Genomic DNA, 17,185 nt, shown 5'->3' on the forward strand with positions numbered 1-17,185 from the left:
TTTGCTTGTTTGTTTATGAGGGGCAATGAGGGTTAAGTGACTTGCCCAGGGTCACAGAGCTAGTAAGTGTCAAGTGTCTGAGGCCGGATTTGAACTCAGGTCCTCCTGACTCCAGGGCTGGTGCTCTATTCACTGTGCCACCTAGCTACTCCCTAATACACTTTGATAAATACTTAAAATTTATCAGTAAATCTTAGCCAGTTTCCCCCCAAAACTTGGGGGGCAGGTTAGGACCCACATTAGATTTTAAACATCACAGTTCTGATCACTCCCTTCTCTTGCTTGTGTGACTGCCCCTTCTCAGCTTCCTTTGTGGCACCTTCCTCCAGGTTGTGCCCTTTGATCACAGCTGCCCTCCCACTGTGGCTACCCCCTATGGCTCTTTCCTGGGCCCTGCTCTCTGCTTCCTCAAGGCCATTTTACTTAGTGATCCCTTAACCTCCCACAGCTCAATGTCATCTGCATGCAGATGATTTTCAGATCTACCCATGCAACCATAACCACTCCCCTTTTGGACATCTTGAATCAAATGTCCTGTAAGTGTCTCAAACTCAGTATGTCTAAAACAGAATCATGGGGCAGCTAGATGGCGCAGTGGATAGAGCACCAGCCCTGGAGTCAGGAGTACCTGAGTTGAAATCCGGCCTCAGACACTTAACACTTACTAGCTGTGTGACCCTGGGCAAGTCACTTAACTCCAATTGCCTCACTAAAAAAAAAAAAAAAACCAGAATCATTTTCTTTTTCCTTGACCCTGCTGTGTTCATCTGAGTGTGAATGTTGGACTTCCTCGAAGCCTCCTGGCACTCACTCACACATCCGCTCTGTGCTCGAGTCTTGTCATTTCTACTTTACTAGACCCCTCTTATCTATATCCCCCTCTTCATCTTCTTCATCAAGCTGCCACCCTGCCGCTACAAGCCCCTTCAGTTTGGTCTCTCTCTTCTTCTTTTTTTTTAGTGAGGCAACTGGGGTTAAGTGACTTGCCCAGGGTCACATAGCTAGTAAGTGTTAAGTGTCTGAGGCCGGATTTCAACTCAGGTACTCCTGACTCCAGGGCCAGTGCTCTATCCACTGTGCCACCTAGCTACCCCCCTTGGTCTCTCTCTTCTAAACAGCCACCAAAATTAGTGTCCTAAAGTATAGGTCCGACCATGTCATCAATGGCCCCTCTTGTTTCTAAGACCCAACATAAAAACGCCCTGTCTTGCTGGCCTGTCCCTGGCTTTCCAGCCTCCTCCCATCCGGCTCCCTTCGATGACTGTGATGTGGTCACACGAGTGTGGCTGCCCCTGCCACAGGATGGTCCCTCTCCTCCTTCCCTCCTCATCTTTACCTTGTTTCCATGTCCTCTCTCATACCTGGCGTAACCTGCCTCCCCCCCACTCCTCTCCAGGCCCCAGTGCTGATGCCTTCCCTGTGGTCGAGTCTCTGTGCCCGAAGGCACTTGGACACTGTCTCCCCATTAGAATGTGAGCTACCGCAGGGAAGGGTCCCATGTTTTGCTTCTCTTTCAATCTCCAGCACCAAGCAGAGCACCTGACACAAAAATAATGAGTCCTAATTTGGCCGTCCAATGTATCGGTTATTTCCATAGACATGCTCTGATTTGCAAATCTGATGAGGGGATGCTCTTTTATGTCTTCATCTACATCACGGAAAAAATGAATCCGAAGAGGTTTGCTACTAGAAACCTTGTCTTTCAAGAGTGAGAGGAAAATGAAGGAAGCAGGATGGACAAAACAAAAAGGACCAGACCAAGCCTTTAGACTAAGCACCTCACCTGAAGAGTCCTTGTTTGAAAAGGTAAGCACTGATATGTCCCCCTTTGAGGTATCGGATTTCACATCCAGGCCAAATTTCTTGAAGACTTCGAACTCCTGTTCGTGGAATATAGGCATCTTCTTTGGCTTGGACCACTATAATCAGACTTGGATCGACTGGAACTATGTGTAGGGTGAAACAATTGAAAAGCATGTTTATTTAAGAGGGTGAACATAAGCATTTCATACTGATCACATGAATGGTATGAAAAACTAAAATGCCCTGATAATCACGAAACTGTCTCAAATTCAAGTGATAAAAAGATCATTTTAATTACATGAAGCTGAAAGCTCTTCATGAGCCGAATCCATGCAAACGTAGAAAATGTAAATGGACTGATATTGTTTGCTACATAATATACACACATTTAAAAATAGGCAATGCAACAATAGTAATAACAACTAACATTTATATAGCACCTCCCATGTGGTAGGCGGTGCTAAGTCTTTTGCAACTATTATCTCCTTTGACCCCCACAACACCTGGGTGGTAAGTGCTATTATTATTCCCACTTAACAAATGAGGAAACTGAGGCATACAGACTTGCCCAGAGTCAAGCAACTAGTAAGTATCTGATGTCAGATCTGAGCTTTGGTCTTGCTGCCACCAAGCCCAGGGTTTTATCTACTACGCCACTTAACTGCTGCTTAATGAAACCTGCCAATAAACATTTATCTTCAAAAACCTCCGCTGTAACATTTCTACTAAGAGGCCATCCAACCTCTCCTTGGACATTTGCAGTGAAGATGAACTCATAACCCGGTTGTGTGACAGCTCTAATATTTAGAAAATTTTATTTTCCTTATGTCAAGCAAGCAACAAACATGTATTAGGCACGTAAGTATGTGCCAAGGAGTACCCACAAGCCCGTAACTTGACTCACTGGCCACAGTGCTGTCTTCTGAGGCTAAGAAGAACGAATTGGATCTCTCTTCCTCGGGAAGGCCTCTGAAATACTTGGAAGAGTTACCTTCTCTCCCCCACCCCCTCTTCCCTTTAATGACATTTAATGTGTTGTTAATACATGCTCACCAGATTCTGATCATTTCATAAGCAAATTAAATATTTCCCAAACTGGTTAATCTCAATTACAGAACGTTTGGAGGTTCTTGATACAGTATGCTACAGTCTTTAAAACAGTTCACTTGCAAAACCCTGGATTTCAAGAGAAAATTAGTACCTGAGAAATTTGCTACGTGAGTGCATTCATCCATGACGCCCTTCATAAACATCAAAGATTCCTTCTGGAGAGTGCTCCTCCTCCTTTCTTCACTGAGCTGGTGGCTGGATGGACTTAGGCAGCTCTCACTGAGGCTCTTCTTGGTGGACAGTGTCTGACTCAGGGACGGAATCTTAGAGACCTCTTGCAACACAAGGCCTTCTGATGTGGCATTGAGAGAGGCTTTGCCAGTGTTATGGCACTGTGAAGATTTCATGCATAATGATTCACCCATGTCCAGGTTCAAAGTTCTGGGAGCCAGATCAAAATTAGCCAGGTTGTCCACACTATTAGGGAAATGTTTCACAAAGTCTCGTCCCATTTTAAAAGAATCTGTCTGAAGAGTTGAAAGGGGGAAAGAAAACAGAACATATCCTTCAGGAGGATGCCTTTATTAAAAATGTCTTATTTATCAACTTTGCCTAAACATCCAAAAAAAAAAAAAAAAGAGAGAGAGATAAGACTAAAGGAATTAAAATCAAGCAACTTCCAAAGAATGCCACTGAGAACCAGGACCTGTATAAAACTAGTCACTCACACCACACTTACAAAGACAGGACCACCTTAGTCATCCTCATAGACCCAAAATGCAACCTAGATTATATGACCAAAGGTATGCTATTTCTTTTTTTTTGTTTTTTTTTGCGGGGCTATGGGGGTTAAGTGACTTGCCCAGGGTCACACAGCTAGTAAGTGTCAAGTGTCTGAGGCCGGATTTGAACTCAGACACTCCTGAATCCAGGGCCAGTACTTTATCCACTGCGCCACCTAGCTGCCCCTAAGGTATGCTATTTCTACCACAAATGTTTCTATACACATTACTCTTAAGATAAGGTACTTTCACAGTTGAAGTACCTAGAAAGAGTTGACAGAAGTTCATTCATTCATTCATTCACTTATTTTTATTTAGTTATTTGTTTCTTTTGCGGGGTAATGAGTTAAGTGACTTGGCCAAGGTCACACAGCTAGTAAGTGTCAAGTGCCTGAGGCCGAATTTGAACTCAAGTCATCCTGAATCCAAGGCCAGTGCTTTATCCACTGTGCCACCTAGCTGCCCCAACAGAAGTTTTTTTAAATGAAGTTTTTGAAGTACGATTAATATTTATCAATCTGGAAATATCAAAGTCTGATAATATTTGCATTTCTACCAAGAAAGAGGGAACTAAATTACAGCAATAATGATCTTTTGGGAGGAGTTGGACAAAAGAGATGCAACAGAAAAGGTAGGCACAGATAGGCTTCAACTTGCATCATTAGCGAGAATTCATGAATCAGTAAGATCATAGATTTCTTTAAGGTTTTTTTTTTTGGGGGGGGGCAGGGCAATGAGGGTTAAGTGACTTGCCCAGGGCCACACAGCTAGTAAGTGTGAAGTGTCTGAGGCCAGATTTGAACTCAGGTCCTCCTGAACCCAGGGCTGGTCCTTTATCCACTGAGCCACCTAGCTGCCCCCAAGTATTTTTAAACTTAAAAATTTTCTCCACTCCTAAGAGAAGGAGAACTAAAGGGTGGAGTTTTGCATTTTCTCTAATACAAGTCATTCCTATAATGTTTAGAGAAACAAAGACAAAATTAAGGTTCCCTTCAGAAGCTGATTAGGACTTTGATAAGGAAGAAACCATGGACTTCTGAACAGTGAATCTGACCGAGTATTGATAAAATTTTTCCACTTTCAGGTGAGACCAAAGGACTTTAGGACAAGGACAATGAGAACATATTTCTTGATGTTTTTTTCTTTAAAGAAAAGGGACAACATAATATGCTTCCACATGATTAATATAAAAGCACAGGCAGTGTGGTACTGGGGAAACTGATGACACACCGATTTATGGGAGAAGGAAGCATGCAGAAGGCAAAGATTTGCCTTTATTGTAGTAAGAGTACAGGCATTGGTGTTTCATTTGTTCCTAAGATCTAGGTGGGGGCAGTAAGAAGAAACATGCAAGGATCAAATATAAATCTGCTTTTACAAGTAAGAGCAAAAACCAATCCAGATAAGAAAATGGGATATTTCTTGGTGAGTAAAAGATTATTACAGAGATTTTCCAAAATTTCTTTACAAAGATGTTAATAATGAGATTCATTTACCTATCACCCCAGTGACAAACAAAGACATGTTCTTAATCAATTTCTGGGCTCTTAGGTGGCAGCTAGTGTCAGAGAGGAACTTTTCTATTTCGAAAATCTTGCCTAACGTCCTACTCCAAGGCCTAATTGTGTCTCTGTCAGCAGAAAACACGCTATGGCGGGTCCTGCCAAGTTCAGGATCAGCGACAAAAATCTATGTCAGCTCTCTACAGCAGTCCAGTTAAAGCCAGAGGAAAGGCTCGGCACCAGGTCAGCATGAGGGCGATGAATCCTCTAGTCACAGAAACTCTGGAAGATGATCTGTTAAGAAGAGGCTGTCAAAATTGTAGACTGACATAAATAAAACCTGTAATTGTCACAATTTGGAGACCTGAAGACCATTTTATCATAGATTTATAGAGATACCTAAATGGTGCAGTAGATAGAGCACTGGGCTCCAGTTTCAGACACTTACTACTGTGTGACCCTGGACAAGTTAACCCTCTTTACCTCAGTTTACTCATCTGTAAAATGGGCTGGAGAAGGAAACGGCAGTTACTCCTCACTGGGATTTAATAAATTAGTCATTTACATATGATTAAGCACCATGTTATTGTTTTACTATTCTTCTAACAGCCATTGTTAGAGGGCATGCTATAACCAAGTTGTGGAAGTAAAACCAAGCTGGCAGAGTAGGAGGAGCACAGCCTCGCTCGTCCCCCCAACCTCCCCCGTCCCCCCAACCTCCCCCAGAAAGGAAGATACAGAAAATGCCCCCAGTTGAATTCTGATTAGGAAATCTGATAAAAGTCATATCAAGTCACTTTCCCAGCCCCAGGAAGCTAAGAGAGACAAACAGGGAGGTCTGCAGACAACAGTAATGGGATTTGATCAAGAGCAACTGTGTAGGGGCAGCTAGATGGCGCAGTGGATAGAGTGCCGGCCCTGGATTCAGGAGGACTTGAGTTCAAATCCGGCCTCAGACACTTAACCCTTACTAGCTGTGTGACCCTGCCAAGTCACTTAACCCCAATTGCCTCACTTAAAAAAAAAAAAAAGAGCAACTGTGTGGAACATTTGAGCACCCAGGGCAGGCCATGAGCTGAAGTGATGAAAGCTGCAGCAGGATCTAAGACTGAAGCTCAGGACAGACTTTGCAGAGAAGTGCACAGAGTACAGAAACAACAGAAAGTCCACAGACAGAAAGCAGGCTAGTAAGATGAGCAAACAAAAGAGCATCACACTCAAAAGAGCTATTATTATTATCATAACAGGAAAGTTCAAGACACAAACTCAGAAAAAAAAAGACTCAGAAGACTCTACAAGTCAAGTCTCAGAGAAAAATGCAGCTCAGACACAAGTCTAAACAGAATTCTTGGAAGAGTTAGAAGCTAATGCCCCCATAAGACATTAAGAAAATTTTAGGACAGTCAAAAGTCTGAAAAAAATAGAAATGTGATCTTCATAGGCAAATGACCGAGAAAACAGATAGAGGAGAGGTCATAAAAATCATAAAAGAAAATTGCCCAGACCTCTTACAATGAGAGGGCAAAGCAGAAAATGAAAGAATCCACTGATTACCAAAATGAAAACTTCCAGTAATAATGTAGCCATAATCTAGAGCTTCCAGGTCAAAGACAAAATACAGCAAGAGAGAATTCGAGTACCAAGGAACCACAGTCAGGATTATACAAGATCTAGCAGCCACCAGGATAAAGGGACAGAGAGTTTGGAATATGACCTTCTGGAAGCAAAAGATCTAGGTTTACAATAAAATAACAAAACTGTACGGTAGGGGATGTGAGGGGTCCAAGAAAGCAGGCAAAGAAAGCGATACACAATCAAAAAAGGAATTTCTTAAAAATGCATTTTCAGAGTTCTACTTCTTGTTTTAAAAAATTGGAATACTTCTTATTTGTGAATGACAGGGAAGACATCAGCAAGAGACAATTTCTTGCTAAAGAGGATATCTGTCCTTCCTCCTCATACCCTACTCTCTTCACTCCTTGCTTACATATTATTTCTAGGTGGGATCATATAGGATTGAGAGTTCGAAGGGACCTTTGTGATTACTTACTTCAACTTCCTTATAGAGCTGATATGAGACCCAGAGGCCCTGTGTAAACTAAAGGTCAAATTAGCAGTAACCATGCTAATTCAAACCCAAACTTAGGGTTATTGCTATTATAACATACCACCACTCTAACAGCATATAAAGCTGATGTCTAAAGAGATTTAATGGAAGTGATTTTGTTTTTGTTTTTTTTTCTGCAAGGAATTAAGTGTATGAGAGTGTTTTCAATAATTTTTTTTAAAAACCTGATAATTCAATTTACCTTTAAATACCAAGTATCTAAGGAATATAAGTCTATTATTTTCTATTACACCTTAAAAATATATTCATAGAATACTATTGTGCTATAAGAAGTGATGAGCAGGAGGAGTTCAGAGAAATCTGGAGGGTCTTGTGTGGGCTGAAGATGAGTGAGATGAGCAGAACCAGAAGAACATTGTACATAGTATCATCAACACTGTGTGTTGATCTACTGTGATGGACTATATTCTTCTCACCAATGCAAGGGTAGAGAAGAGTTCCAGGGAACTCATGATGGAAGAGGATCTCCAAATCCAGGGGGAAAAAAAAAAAGAACTGTGGAGTATAGATGCTGAATGAACCATACTATTTCTTTTGTTTTTGGTGCTGTTGTTTTTCTATTTTGAGGTTTTTCCTCATTGCTCTGATTTTTCTCTTATAACATGACTAATGCAGAAATATGTTTAATGTTATTATATATATATGTGTATATATATATATATATATAAAACCTGTATCAGATTACCTACTGTCTAGGGGAGGGGGGAGGGAGGGAGAAAAAATATGAAATTGGAAAGCTTGTATAAACAAAAGTTGAGAACTATCTTTACATGTAATGGGGAAAAAAATAAAATACTTTATTAAATTAAAAATATATATATATTCATAGAATTTAAAGTCAGTGCTATTTTTTGTATTTCTAGAGAGTAAGAACAATGAATCATTCTACAAAGAAATCTGTATTTACTCTAATGAACCCCCGTAACAAAGAAATTTGAATATGCTTACCCCACAATATTCAAGCATATGAAAAATCTCTTCTTCATAAACTGTCTGTGTACAGTATTGTTTCTCCAACTCCCTCCAATTGATTGATTTACTTAGCACACCCTAAAATAACAGCCAAAATTAACATTCATACACAAAGGCCACTTCATTATCACTTCTACATATTTAAAGTTGATTAAATATTAAATGTAGTAGTAACATTACCGTAGTAAAAACCCCAGAAGCAGTTGACCAAGAAAGACATGGAATTAGTGGCAAAGGTTTAGGCCAGTTGGTTACAGCTAATGAAGCCATCTGTAATAAGAATTACATAGTTACATAATGGTTTAAAAAGGAGATCCTGCAATAAAAAAAGAAACCATTTCCAAGAAGTACTATTCAGTTCATTTTTTTATAGTTCACTTTTAGTACAATTTCCCCCCACAAAATGTTTGCTCATGCAGATAGTTTTCAATGATTATATACTTGGCTCCTTTTTTTATTGACCCATTCATGTATTTAATGAGTGCCTACAACTTATATATGTCACTGTGCTATCTGTTGTGGGACATGTAATAAAACAGCCCAAAAAGATACAGTGACTTAGAGGAAGAAATAAATTACTTAGAACAATCATACAAAGTAGGAAGCAGAAAGAAGTAGAGTGTTACTGGAGTTCAAAGGAGGAAAAAGTCATCCTTCATAATGGTAACGCTTGGGTTCAAGTGTTGCTACTGACCCCTAGTGGGCCAAGCAATGCTTTAAAACATGCACTGGCAGAAGCAGGTTCCTCCTTGGGAGTTCTCTCGCTATACCAGGACATCACAGGTGCAGTCCCTGTCCCTAGGCACCTCGACTTCCAAAGGCCTCCTCACGGTGTGGATTCACCCTGGGTTCTTGAAAGCTGTTACAGTGCCTCAGAGCCTGCCCAGTGCCCTTCACAGACTGATCCATCCAACAAAGTGAGAAAGGTAGGCTAGAGGTCAGAGTAAAAATGCTGAGCTGAGGAGCGAGGGCTTAATTCAGTAGATAACAGAATCCCTGATGATTTCATAGCAGAGAAAGAGGTCTAGTTTAGAAAGATGACGGGTAAATGTACATAAATTGGAACAGAAAGGGGTAGGGGGCTACTGCAGTCCAAGTGATGTGTCATGTCTTCAGAGGACTGATGGCAAAAGTATTCCTATCTCAGGGGGCCGCTAGGTGGCGCAGTGGCTAAAGCACCGACACTGGATTCAGGAGGACCTGAGCTCAAATCTGACCTCAGACAATTGGTACTAGCTGTGTGACCCTCGTTGCCTGGCCAAAAAACAAACAAACAAAAGTTTTCCTATCTCTCTGCAGAGAGGTGGCAGGCTGTAAATCCATCATCTCCAGATCTGGCCAATATACTGAACTGTTTTGCTTGACTAATCATTTGTTTCAAGGGAGGGTTCTATTGCGATAGAAGAGCAATAGCTATTAAGAAGTGACAGTTATGTTTAAAAAGCATAAGTTAAAAAAGTTTTTTTTAAAGTTCAGGTGTATCTCACACCTGTTAGATCAGGTAAAATAACACACGTTGGAAGATTGGGGCATATAGACTGTGGGTAGAACTGAACTGATCCCACCATCTCAGAGAGGCTATCTCAAACAATGACAAAATAAGCCTTACAGATCTGGGGTATGATGAGAAGGCCAATGGACTGAGAATCTAAATAACACCTGGCTCTTCTAGCCCCTGTACTGCCATGGATGGTGGGATGGAAGCTCACCACTCAACTTTCCTCAGTCTCAAGTCATATCTACAAGATGAGTGGCTTATTTCAGGTGATTTCTAAGGTCCCTTCTAGCTCTAAAATTCTATGAAAAGGTCAATTCTCTAGTTCCTCTAAGCATAATCATGCCTCAAATTAGAGATAGAAATACACAATATTAGACTGTTCCCAAGTCCAGTACTAGAAAATTGTTGATAATTCTACTGTTTCTACATAATAACAAACATTTTAGCAGGGAATAAAATGGCACAATAAGCATGAAAGCAGTATCAGTGTCCAAAGTGATCCCACCATCTTCAACTCCAAACATCTGTCTTAGTTGTAGACAAACAAAAATAAGACAACCAACTCGGAAAAGGTTTTTTGTCAAGAAACAGAAGCACCAAAGGATCAATGTATTCAATACTGTCATAGCATGTGCTGACAACTGATGATAATTTTGTAAAAATTTAGATAACATTTACCAGTAACAAGAGATTTACAACAGCTTTCAATTGCTTTTAAATACAGCTAATATTTTCAGTACTCATAAACTGCTTTGGTCCTAAATAACAAATGCTTATATTCTCTTCATCACAACAGTGAAAAGATATATTATGAGTTCTCATTTGCACACATGAGTATCAACTAGGCAAATAGGTATTAGTTTAAAAATTTCAGAGGGGCAGCTAGGTGGCAGGGTAGACAGAACACTGGGCCTGGAGTCAGGAAGACATCTTCCTGAATTCAAATCTTGCCTCAGATGCCTACTCGCTATGTGACCTTGGGCAAGTCACCTAACTCTTTTTGTCTTGGTTTCCTCATCTGTCAAATGAACTGGAGAAGGAAATGGCAAACCATTATAGTGTCTTTGCCAAGAAAACCCCAAATGGAGTCACAAAGAGTTGGACACGACTGAAATGAAACCAAAAACCATTTCAGACCATGAATGAAACATGCTACCTGCCTCTTCACAGAGAGGTGGTGGATACAAGATGCAGAAAGAGACATACTTTTTGGTTTTTTGGACTTGGCCAATGTAGGAATTTGTTTGCTTGCATATTTGTCATAAGAATTTTTTTCCTTTTTGGGAAAAATAAAGAGTTCCACTGTATTATTATTATTATTATTAGCAGGGCAATGAGGGTTAAGTGACTTGCCCAAGGTCACACAGCTAGTAAGTGTCAAGTGTCTGAGACTGGATTTGAACTCAGGTCCTCCTGAATCCAGGGCTGGTGCTCTATCTACTGTGCCACCTAGCTGCCCCTTCCACTGTATTATTTTAAAGATACTGCATTATTTTTACTACCTAAACTTGTTATTCTAGATTATACTAACTATAACTAAGAAAAAGGCCAAGATCTTCCACTGTATCAGGGACCATTGCCAGTCTTCCTGACTTATGTCTTGCCACTGGACTCCGATGACTCTGAAGGAATGAGGCTGATGACTTTGCCCAGCTCTGCCTGCAAATCAAGCCATCACCCTCTTGATGTTACTGGTCTTCTTTGAGAATGAAGGACAAACAACAACTACCACTAAGATAAAAAGATATCATGGTGGGCTAGGTGACTGTTTCACTATCTCTCAAACATAATAATGATAATAGTCAGAATGTATATAGTGCTTTACATATATCATCTCACTGGCTCCCTACAACTAAATTAGATGAGGACAGAGGCTAAGTGACTTACTGAGCATCACAGCTACAACAGTAAGTGATCACTAGGGAAGGATATAAACTAAGGCCCCCCCACCCCCCAATAGAAAGGAATAGTACAGGAAGAAAGGCTTTTCATTCTGTGTTATATTTTAAGGAACACTATGCTCTACTTCCAAGTTTCTTTGATTATTTTTTTCGATGTGTGTTCTTAGCAAAATATTCTCCTAAAATGAGAAAATGCTTAGTGTAAGTTATTTTGACTCTTCACAGCTGTCTGATGCTTTACTTGTTCAAAGCAATTCTCCATGTATTATCTCATTTGAGTCGGCAACAGCCCAGTCACACAGGTGCAACAGTACTATTAAGGAACCCTGTACAGATGAGGAAATGAAGTATAACAAAGAAGCTGAAGGACTGGCTCACTGTCTCAGAGAGTGGGTGGGTTGAAGGAGTCAGTGGAGGAGCTAGGTTTCTTGATCACTAGGTCAGTGTTTTATTATTGCACTATAATACATGCAGTGCCTTTTAGAAGAAAATCCAATAGTGTTAACTGGTAAATTTCCATTTACCAAACTATAACTTTACTCCTTAAATGTGGCTATTGACTTCAAAGTATATACCCACTTAAGGGCTGTATACAATTCATAGCTCTAAAAATCATTTAACCATGTTTTAAAGACAACTTTTGAAAACCATCACCTCGAATTTCATCTATGTGGATAATTCTTCTACCCATGCAAATCACAGTTCCCCTATGACTTAATTATCTTTGTAGAAATAATCAGCAAGAACCATTTAAAGAGAGATTTTCTTTACTAAGAGTTTAGCAATGTAGTTGGTGACCATTTTCTGATGTTAAAACCTACTTCTCTAGACAAAACTTCAATTCCCAAACTTTAACATACGAGGTAAATTTCCCTCTAAGGATTTTAACTTACATATGTAATAAATGTCTATATTGTACATTAGTATAAATTTTCCTTGGGGAATAAAAAAAACCCAAACCAACAATTCAAAGGGACTTCTTAGTGTAAAGTTAAGCCTAGCTTTACTTTATCAATTATAATAATAATTGAATAAGGCCATTAAGTTCATAACATAATAAAAGAAATGAAAACAACATAAAGGCTTACATGTCCTCCCATGGATATTCCAGTCATCCCCAGAGGTCCATAACCCTCCCTCTCTAGCCAATGCAAGAGAGCTGCAGACTCTAGAACAAGGGCCCCTCCCATCACAAAGAGGTCAGACACATTTTTCAAGCTTGACCTTCTATTCTCAAAAAGAGAGAGAAAGAGAGAAGAATGGGCTTATTTCACAAAATTACATTTCCAAATATCATTTAACTAATTAAAGGTTCTTAATTAGATTAATCAAATGAGATAATATATGTAAAAGGCTTTGCCAGCCTTTAAGTGCTATATGGTAACTATCAATCTTATAGAATGTGTAGTATAGAGAACTGGCCTTGTAGCCAGAAAAACCAGGGTAAAATTCCTGACTCTGACATTAGCTTGTATTACACAACAGCTCTGGTAGCATGAATATTATTAGGAATTGTCAGCTTATAAAGGGTATTTTTTTTGTTGGTTGAAATGTCAATTCTTTCTGATAGGAAAACTCAAACTAAAGATAAGTTCTTATTTTTCATTTTATTTTGAATAGCAACAAAGTAACAGTATACACAGAATAGCTGTGGCTGTAGTGGCCCAAGAGTTTGCATTTTAAATGATCTCTCATGTCACCTTTTGACCTGATTTATTTTAAAAGTAAAACTTGTAAAAGGAGTTATACTGGAGCGTTTAGAAGAAGTCCTTGGTTCTATGACAATAAAAACAGTGCCTTTCTGGCCTATCTACAAACAAAACCCCATGGACTAAAGTCCAGGATCGATCCACAAAATACTAAATTCCCAATTGCCTCTCTAATGAATAAGATTACAGTATGCTAAGATTCCAATGTGCAAATGTTTTGACTGATTTACCGATTTTAATTTTCACAATGTTTCAAATCCTCTATTTGTGCTCCATAAAATGTAAATTCTTCAACCTCTAATGTATTAATTTCCCATACTCTTTTAATAATGAAGACTTTGAATATGCCCAAATCTCCTGTTAAAATTCAGCACTACAAGAATGAATAATCACACCCATTCCTACATTTCCCTGTCTAAAACAATGCCTTCTGGCCACTACTACCTACATATGCTGTTACTTGAGGGCTTATATATGTATTCTTAGCTCTTAATGAAGTGCCTGGCATACAGTATACTCTTAAGAAATGCTTTTTCATTCACTCATTCATTCATTCATTCATAAGTTCTCACTACAGATAAAACAAAATGCAGAAAATGATTAAAACCTTAAATTCACGAAATAATTTTAAGCAAAACACTTTTAACAGGAAGGGCACATTATACTTACACTTGATCTTTGGGTTTCCTACAGCCATTTAAGAATGTATGTCAAAGAAAAAATTTAAAATTGGGCACACAATCATATAAAAAGAAAACTGAATAGGAACAAAACATGATGGAGACTTAAGAGTGATTATTTAAAAAGTTATGATATTTTGTGTTGAAATTAACTATTACAATTATTAAAACTTAAAAAGTGGCAAAAACAATTTTAACGTGTTCTACTGAAGGTTAATATTAAGTTTCTATTGAATCATTAAAAAATAAAAGAAGAGGTTTTACTCAGGGAGAAAAGATTTTCCATTAATCTTTTAAAAACCTCTTCAGAACTGAAAACTAACCTAACAACTGTTTGCTTGTTTTTAAAGGGGCACATTATCATGCACTTTCCATCATTGAGCCATGAAGAAATAAAAGATTCTTGGTTGTTGCAAAAGGATATAATAAGGATTCTCTAACAACAAAGAAGCCATGCATGCTTCTTTGATCATTGGGCGGGCCATTAGCGTTCGTCGTCTCCAGTAATGCTAGAGAAGGAAAACCCGATAAAAGAACAGAAATATCACATTTATGAGGCAGGGTGAATTGACAAATTACTGTGGGCTTATGGTTTTAGTCTTACGTGATCTCCTGTTCCAGCAAGATGAATGCACACTGGTCTGTATTTGCTGTTCCATTCTTTAGGGACAATGAATTGAAACCTATTTCAAAAATAATTTATAGTTAAATTCTCAAGATGCTTCCCAGGAGAACATGTGAAATATCCTAAAATAGTAACTTGTTCTGTAAGCGTAAAAGGCCAAATTTTGGATTCTCAGATACTTCACTGAGCATCAGAGGTCTCCTGAGTCCAACCACAGATGTCAGAGAATGCCCCCATGACATCAATAAGTCACCCTCCAGCCTCCATTGGAAAGCACCCAATGAAAAGACAGCCGCTCTCATGTGAGGTGGCCCATTTCACTTGGAAAGCTTTAATGGTTAACAAGTTCTTTACATCAAGCTCAAATCTGCCTCACTGCACCTATTCAAGTGCTGTTGTGAACCCTTGTTTGAAACAAGGCATAAAACTACTAACAACCTGCTAAAAGAGCACTCAGGTGCAGCGAAAAGAGAACTTCATCTGTAGTCATCAGACCTGAGTTGAAATCTAGTTCTGCCACCCACGAAATGTGTAAGACCTTGGGTCTCAGTTTCCTGATTTGTAAAACCAGGGGGGTTAGACTAGTTCCAATACTGGCTTCTAAAGTTCCTTTAATCAATAAATCAGCAAACATTTACAAAGCACTTACTATGTCCTTGGTACTAGGGGTGGAAAGGCAAAAGTCAACCCCAAGCCTGTCCAGTCCCTATATGCCAGTGCTTCCGATGATTAACGACCGACCTCTACTTGAAGACTTCCCTAGGGGTGGGAGGTTAGGGCTGGGGGAGATGGAGTATATTTTACCACCAGCTTGGGCAACACATTCTCCTTTGGAGAACTCTCGGGGTTCTTTTGTTTGTTTGTTTTTGCAGGGCAATGAGGGTTAAGTGACTCGCCCAGGGTCACACAGCTAGTAAGTGTTAAGTGTCTGAGGCCGGATTTGAACTCGGGTCCTCCTGAATCCAGGGCCGGTGCTTCATCCACTGTGCCACTTAGCTGCCCTTGAGAACTCTTATTGTTAACAATGTTTCCCCTAAATTTGCCTCTGCAACACTACTGTCAACGTCTGTTGTTTTGGCCCTTAACAGATGCCTCTCCTTGGTCTAGTCTCTTTTCCCACTTTTTCTATCAATTCACATCCCTCCCTTCTCAGTTTATCCTTCCCTCTTTTCTGACCTGGCTTCCTTTGTCTGCTCTCTCACTTTATTCATCAGTCCTTTTCTTCCTTCCTATTAGCACAAAACATATAAACATTCATAGGTTGTATCCAATTTCTAATATGGTATAACAAATATTATGACCACCTGGAGTTGCTAGGTGGTGTAGTGGATAAAGTGCCAGGCCTTGACTCAGGAAGATCCCTCTTTCTGAATTCAAATCTGCACAGACACTTACTAGCTCTGTGATCCTGGGCAATTGCTTAACCCTGTTGGCCTCAGTTTCTTCACCTGTAAAATGAAACTGGAGAAGGAAATGGCAAACCACTCCAGTATCTTTGCCAAGAAAACTCCAAATGGGGTCACAAAGAGTCAGACATGACTGAAAAATAACAACAAAAATAATGCAAAGAACACCCAACTCAGAGTGAATAGACCTGGGTTTTAGATAAATGGTTACCTATAAAATAACAAGTTAGAACTGATGAACCTGATTCTGTCAAAGGCACCACCATCCTTCCAGTAGCCCAGGTTTGTATCCTCACACACTTTTCCCTCGCTCCACATATCTAATCAGTGGCCATATCTTGCCCTGACTCCCCAACATCTCAAATCTCTTCTCATCCCAGTTCAGGTCCTCATCATCTCTCACCTGGACTATTGAATTCTAAATAGTCTTCCTCAAGTCTCTCCCTGCTTTAATCTATCCTCCACACAGCTTCCCAACTTCCTTCACTGCAAGTCTAATTGTAGTGCTACACTATTTCAGTCGATTCCAGTGGTTCTCTATTGCCTCTAGAATCCAATATAAACTTGCTATTCCAAGTCCTTCATAACCTAGAGACTGAATCTCCCTGTCCACCATGAGTTCCCTACATACACCATACATCTCTCATCCCCGTGAGTTCACTCAGGCTTTCTCCTGAGTCTGGAATGCACTCCTTCCCTACCTCTGCAGGACAGGACCCTTTGTTTCCTTCAAGTCAGGAAGCCTTTCCTGATGCCAGCAGAGACTCCAGTTTCTTCTTCAAAAACCTGGCTTGTATTTACATATTCTTTTCCATGTACAGCCTGGTGTCCAGGACTGAATGTCAGCCCCTTGAGAGCTCCTTGACAGAGTCAGGGACTGATAAACAGCTGAGTAAATGCCTACTAGTTGGTTCATGCTTTTCCATTCATTACTTTTCACGTTGATTTCTGGAGTTATTACTTTATTTATTTTGCTTCCCTCCTTTACCTCAGAGGTTTATACCGAGAATGGATTTTGTCAGCTGAGAATAAGAGAGTCAGAGAATGTCAGAGCTAGCAGTGACCTCTCTGGGCCTCACTTTCTCTTCCATATAAGTAATGAGGCCCAACTGCAGGGGAGTGGACAGTG

General features: G+C 39.9%; 1 protein-coding gene across 4 annotated transcripts in view; it reads right to left on the bottom strand.

Moving 5' to 3' along the window:
* Positions 1–17,185, bottom strand: part of ABHD18 (abhydrolase domain containing 18) — a 50,004-nt gene that overhangs the window by 7,339 nt on the left and 25,480 nt on the right. For all 4 annotated transcript variants that reach the window (XM_043969459.1, XM_043969458.1, XM_043969462.1 and 1 more), the window contains 8 exons: positions 14,630–14,708; positions 14,450–14,534; positions 14,015–14,042; positions 12,725–12,863; positions 8,418–8,507; positions 8,214–8,315; positions 3,005–3,380; positions 1,784–1,946 (listed from right to left, as the gene is read on the bottom strand). In XM_043969459.1, coding sequence (XP_043825394.1) covers positions 1,784–1,946; positions 3,005–3,380; positions 8,214–8,315; positions 8,418–8,507; positions 12,725–12,863; positions 14,015–14,042; positions 14,450–14,534; positions 14,630–14,708 — 1,062 coding nt within the window. The remainder of the gene's footprint in view (positions 1–1,783; positions 1,947–3,004; positions 3,381–8,213; positions 8,316–8,417; positions 8,508–12,724; positions 12,864–14,014; positions 14,043–14,449; positions 14,535–14,629; positions 14,709–17,185) is intronic.

Source organism: Dromiciops gliroides, chromosome 6, assembly GCF_019393635.1.
Source record: "Dromiciops gliroides isolate mDroGli1 chromosome 6, mDroGli1.pri, whole genome shotgun sequence".
NCBI lineage: Eukaryota > Metazoa > Chordata > Mammalia > Microbiotheria > Microbiotheriidae > Dromiciops > Dromiciops gliroides.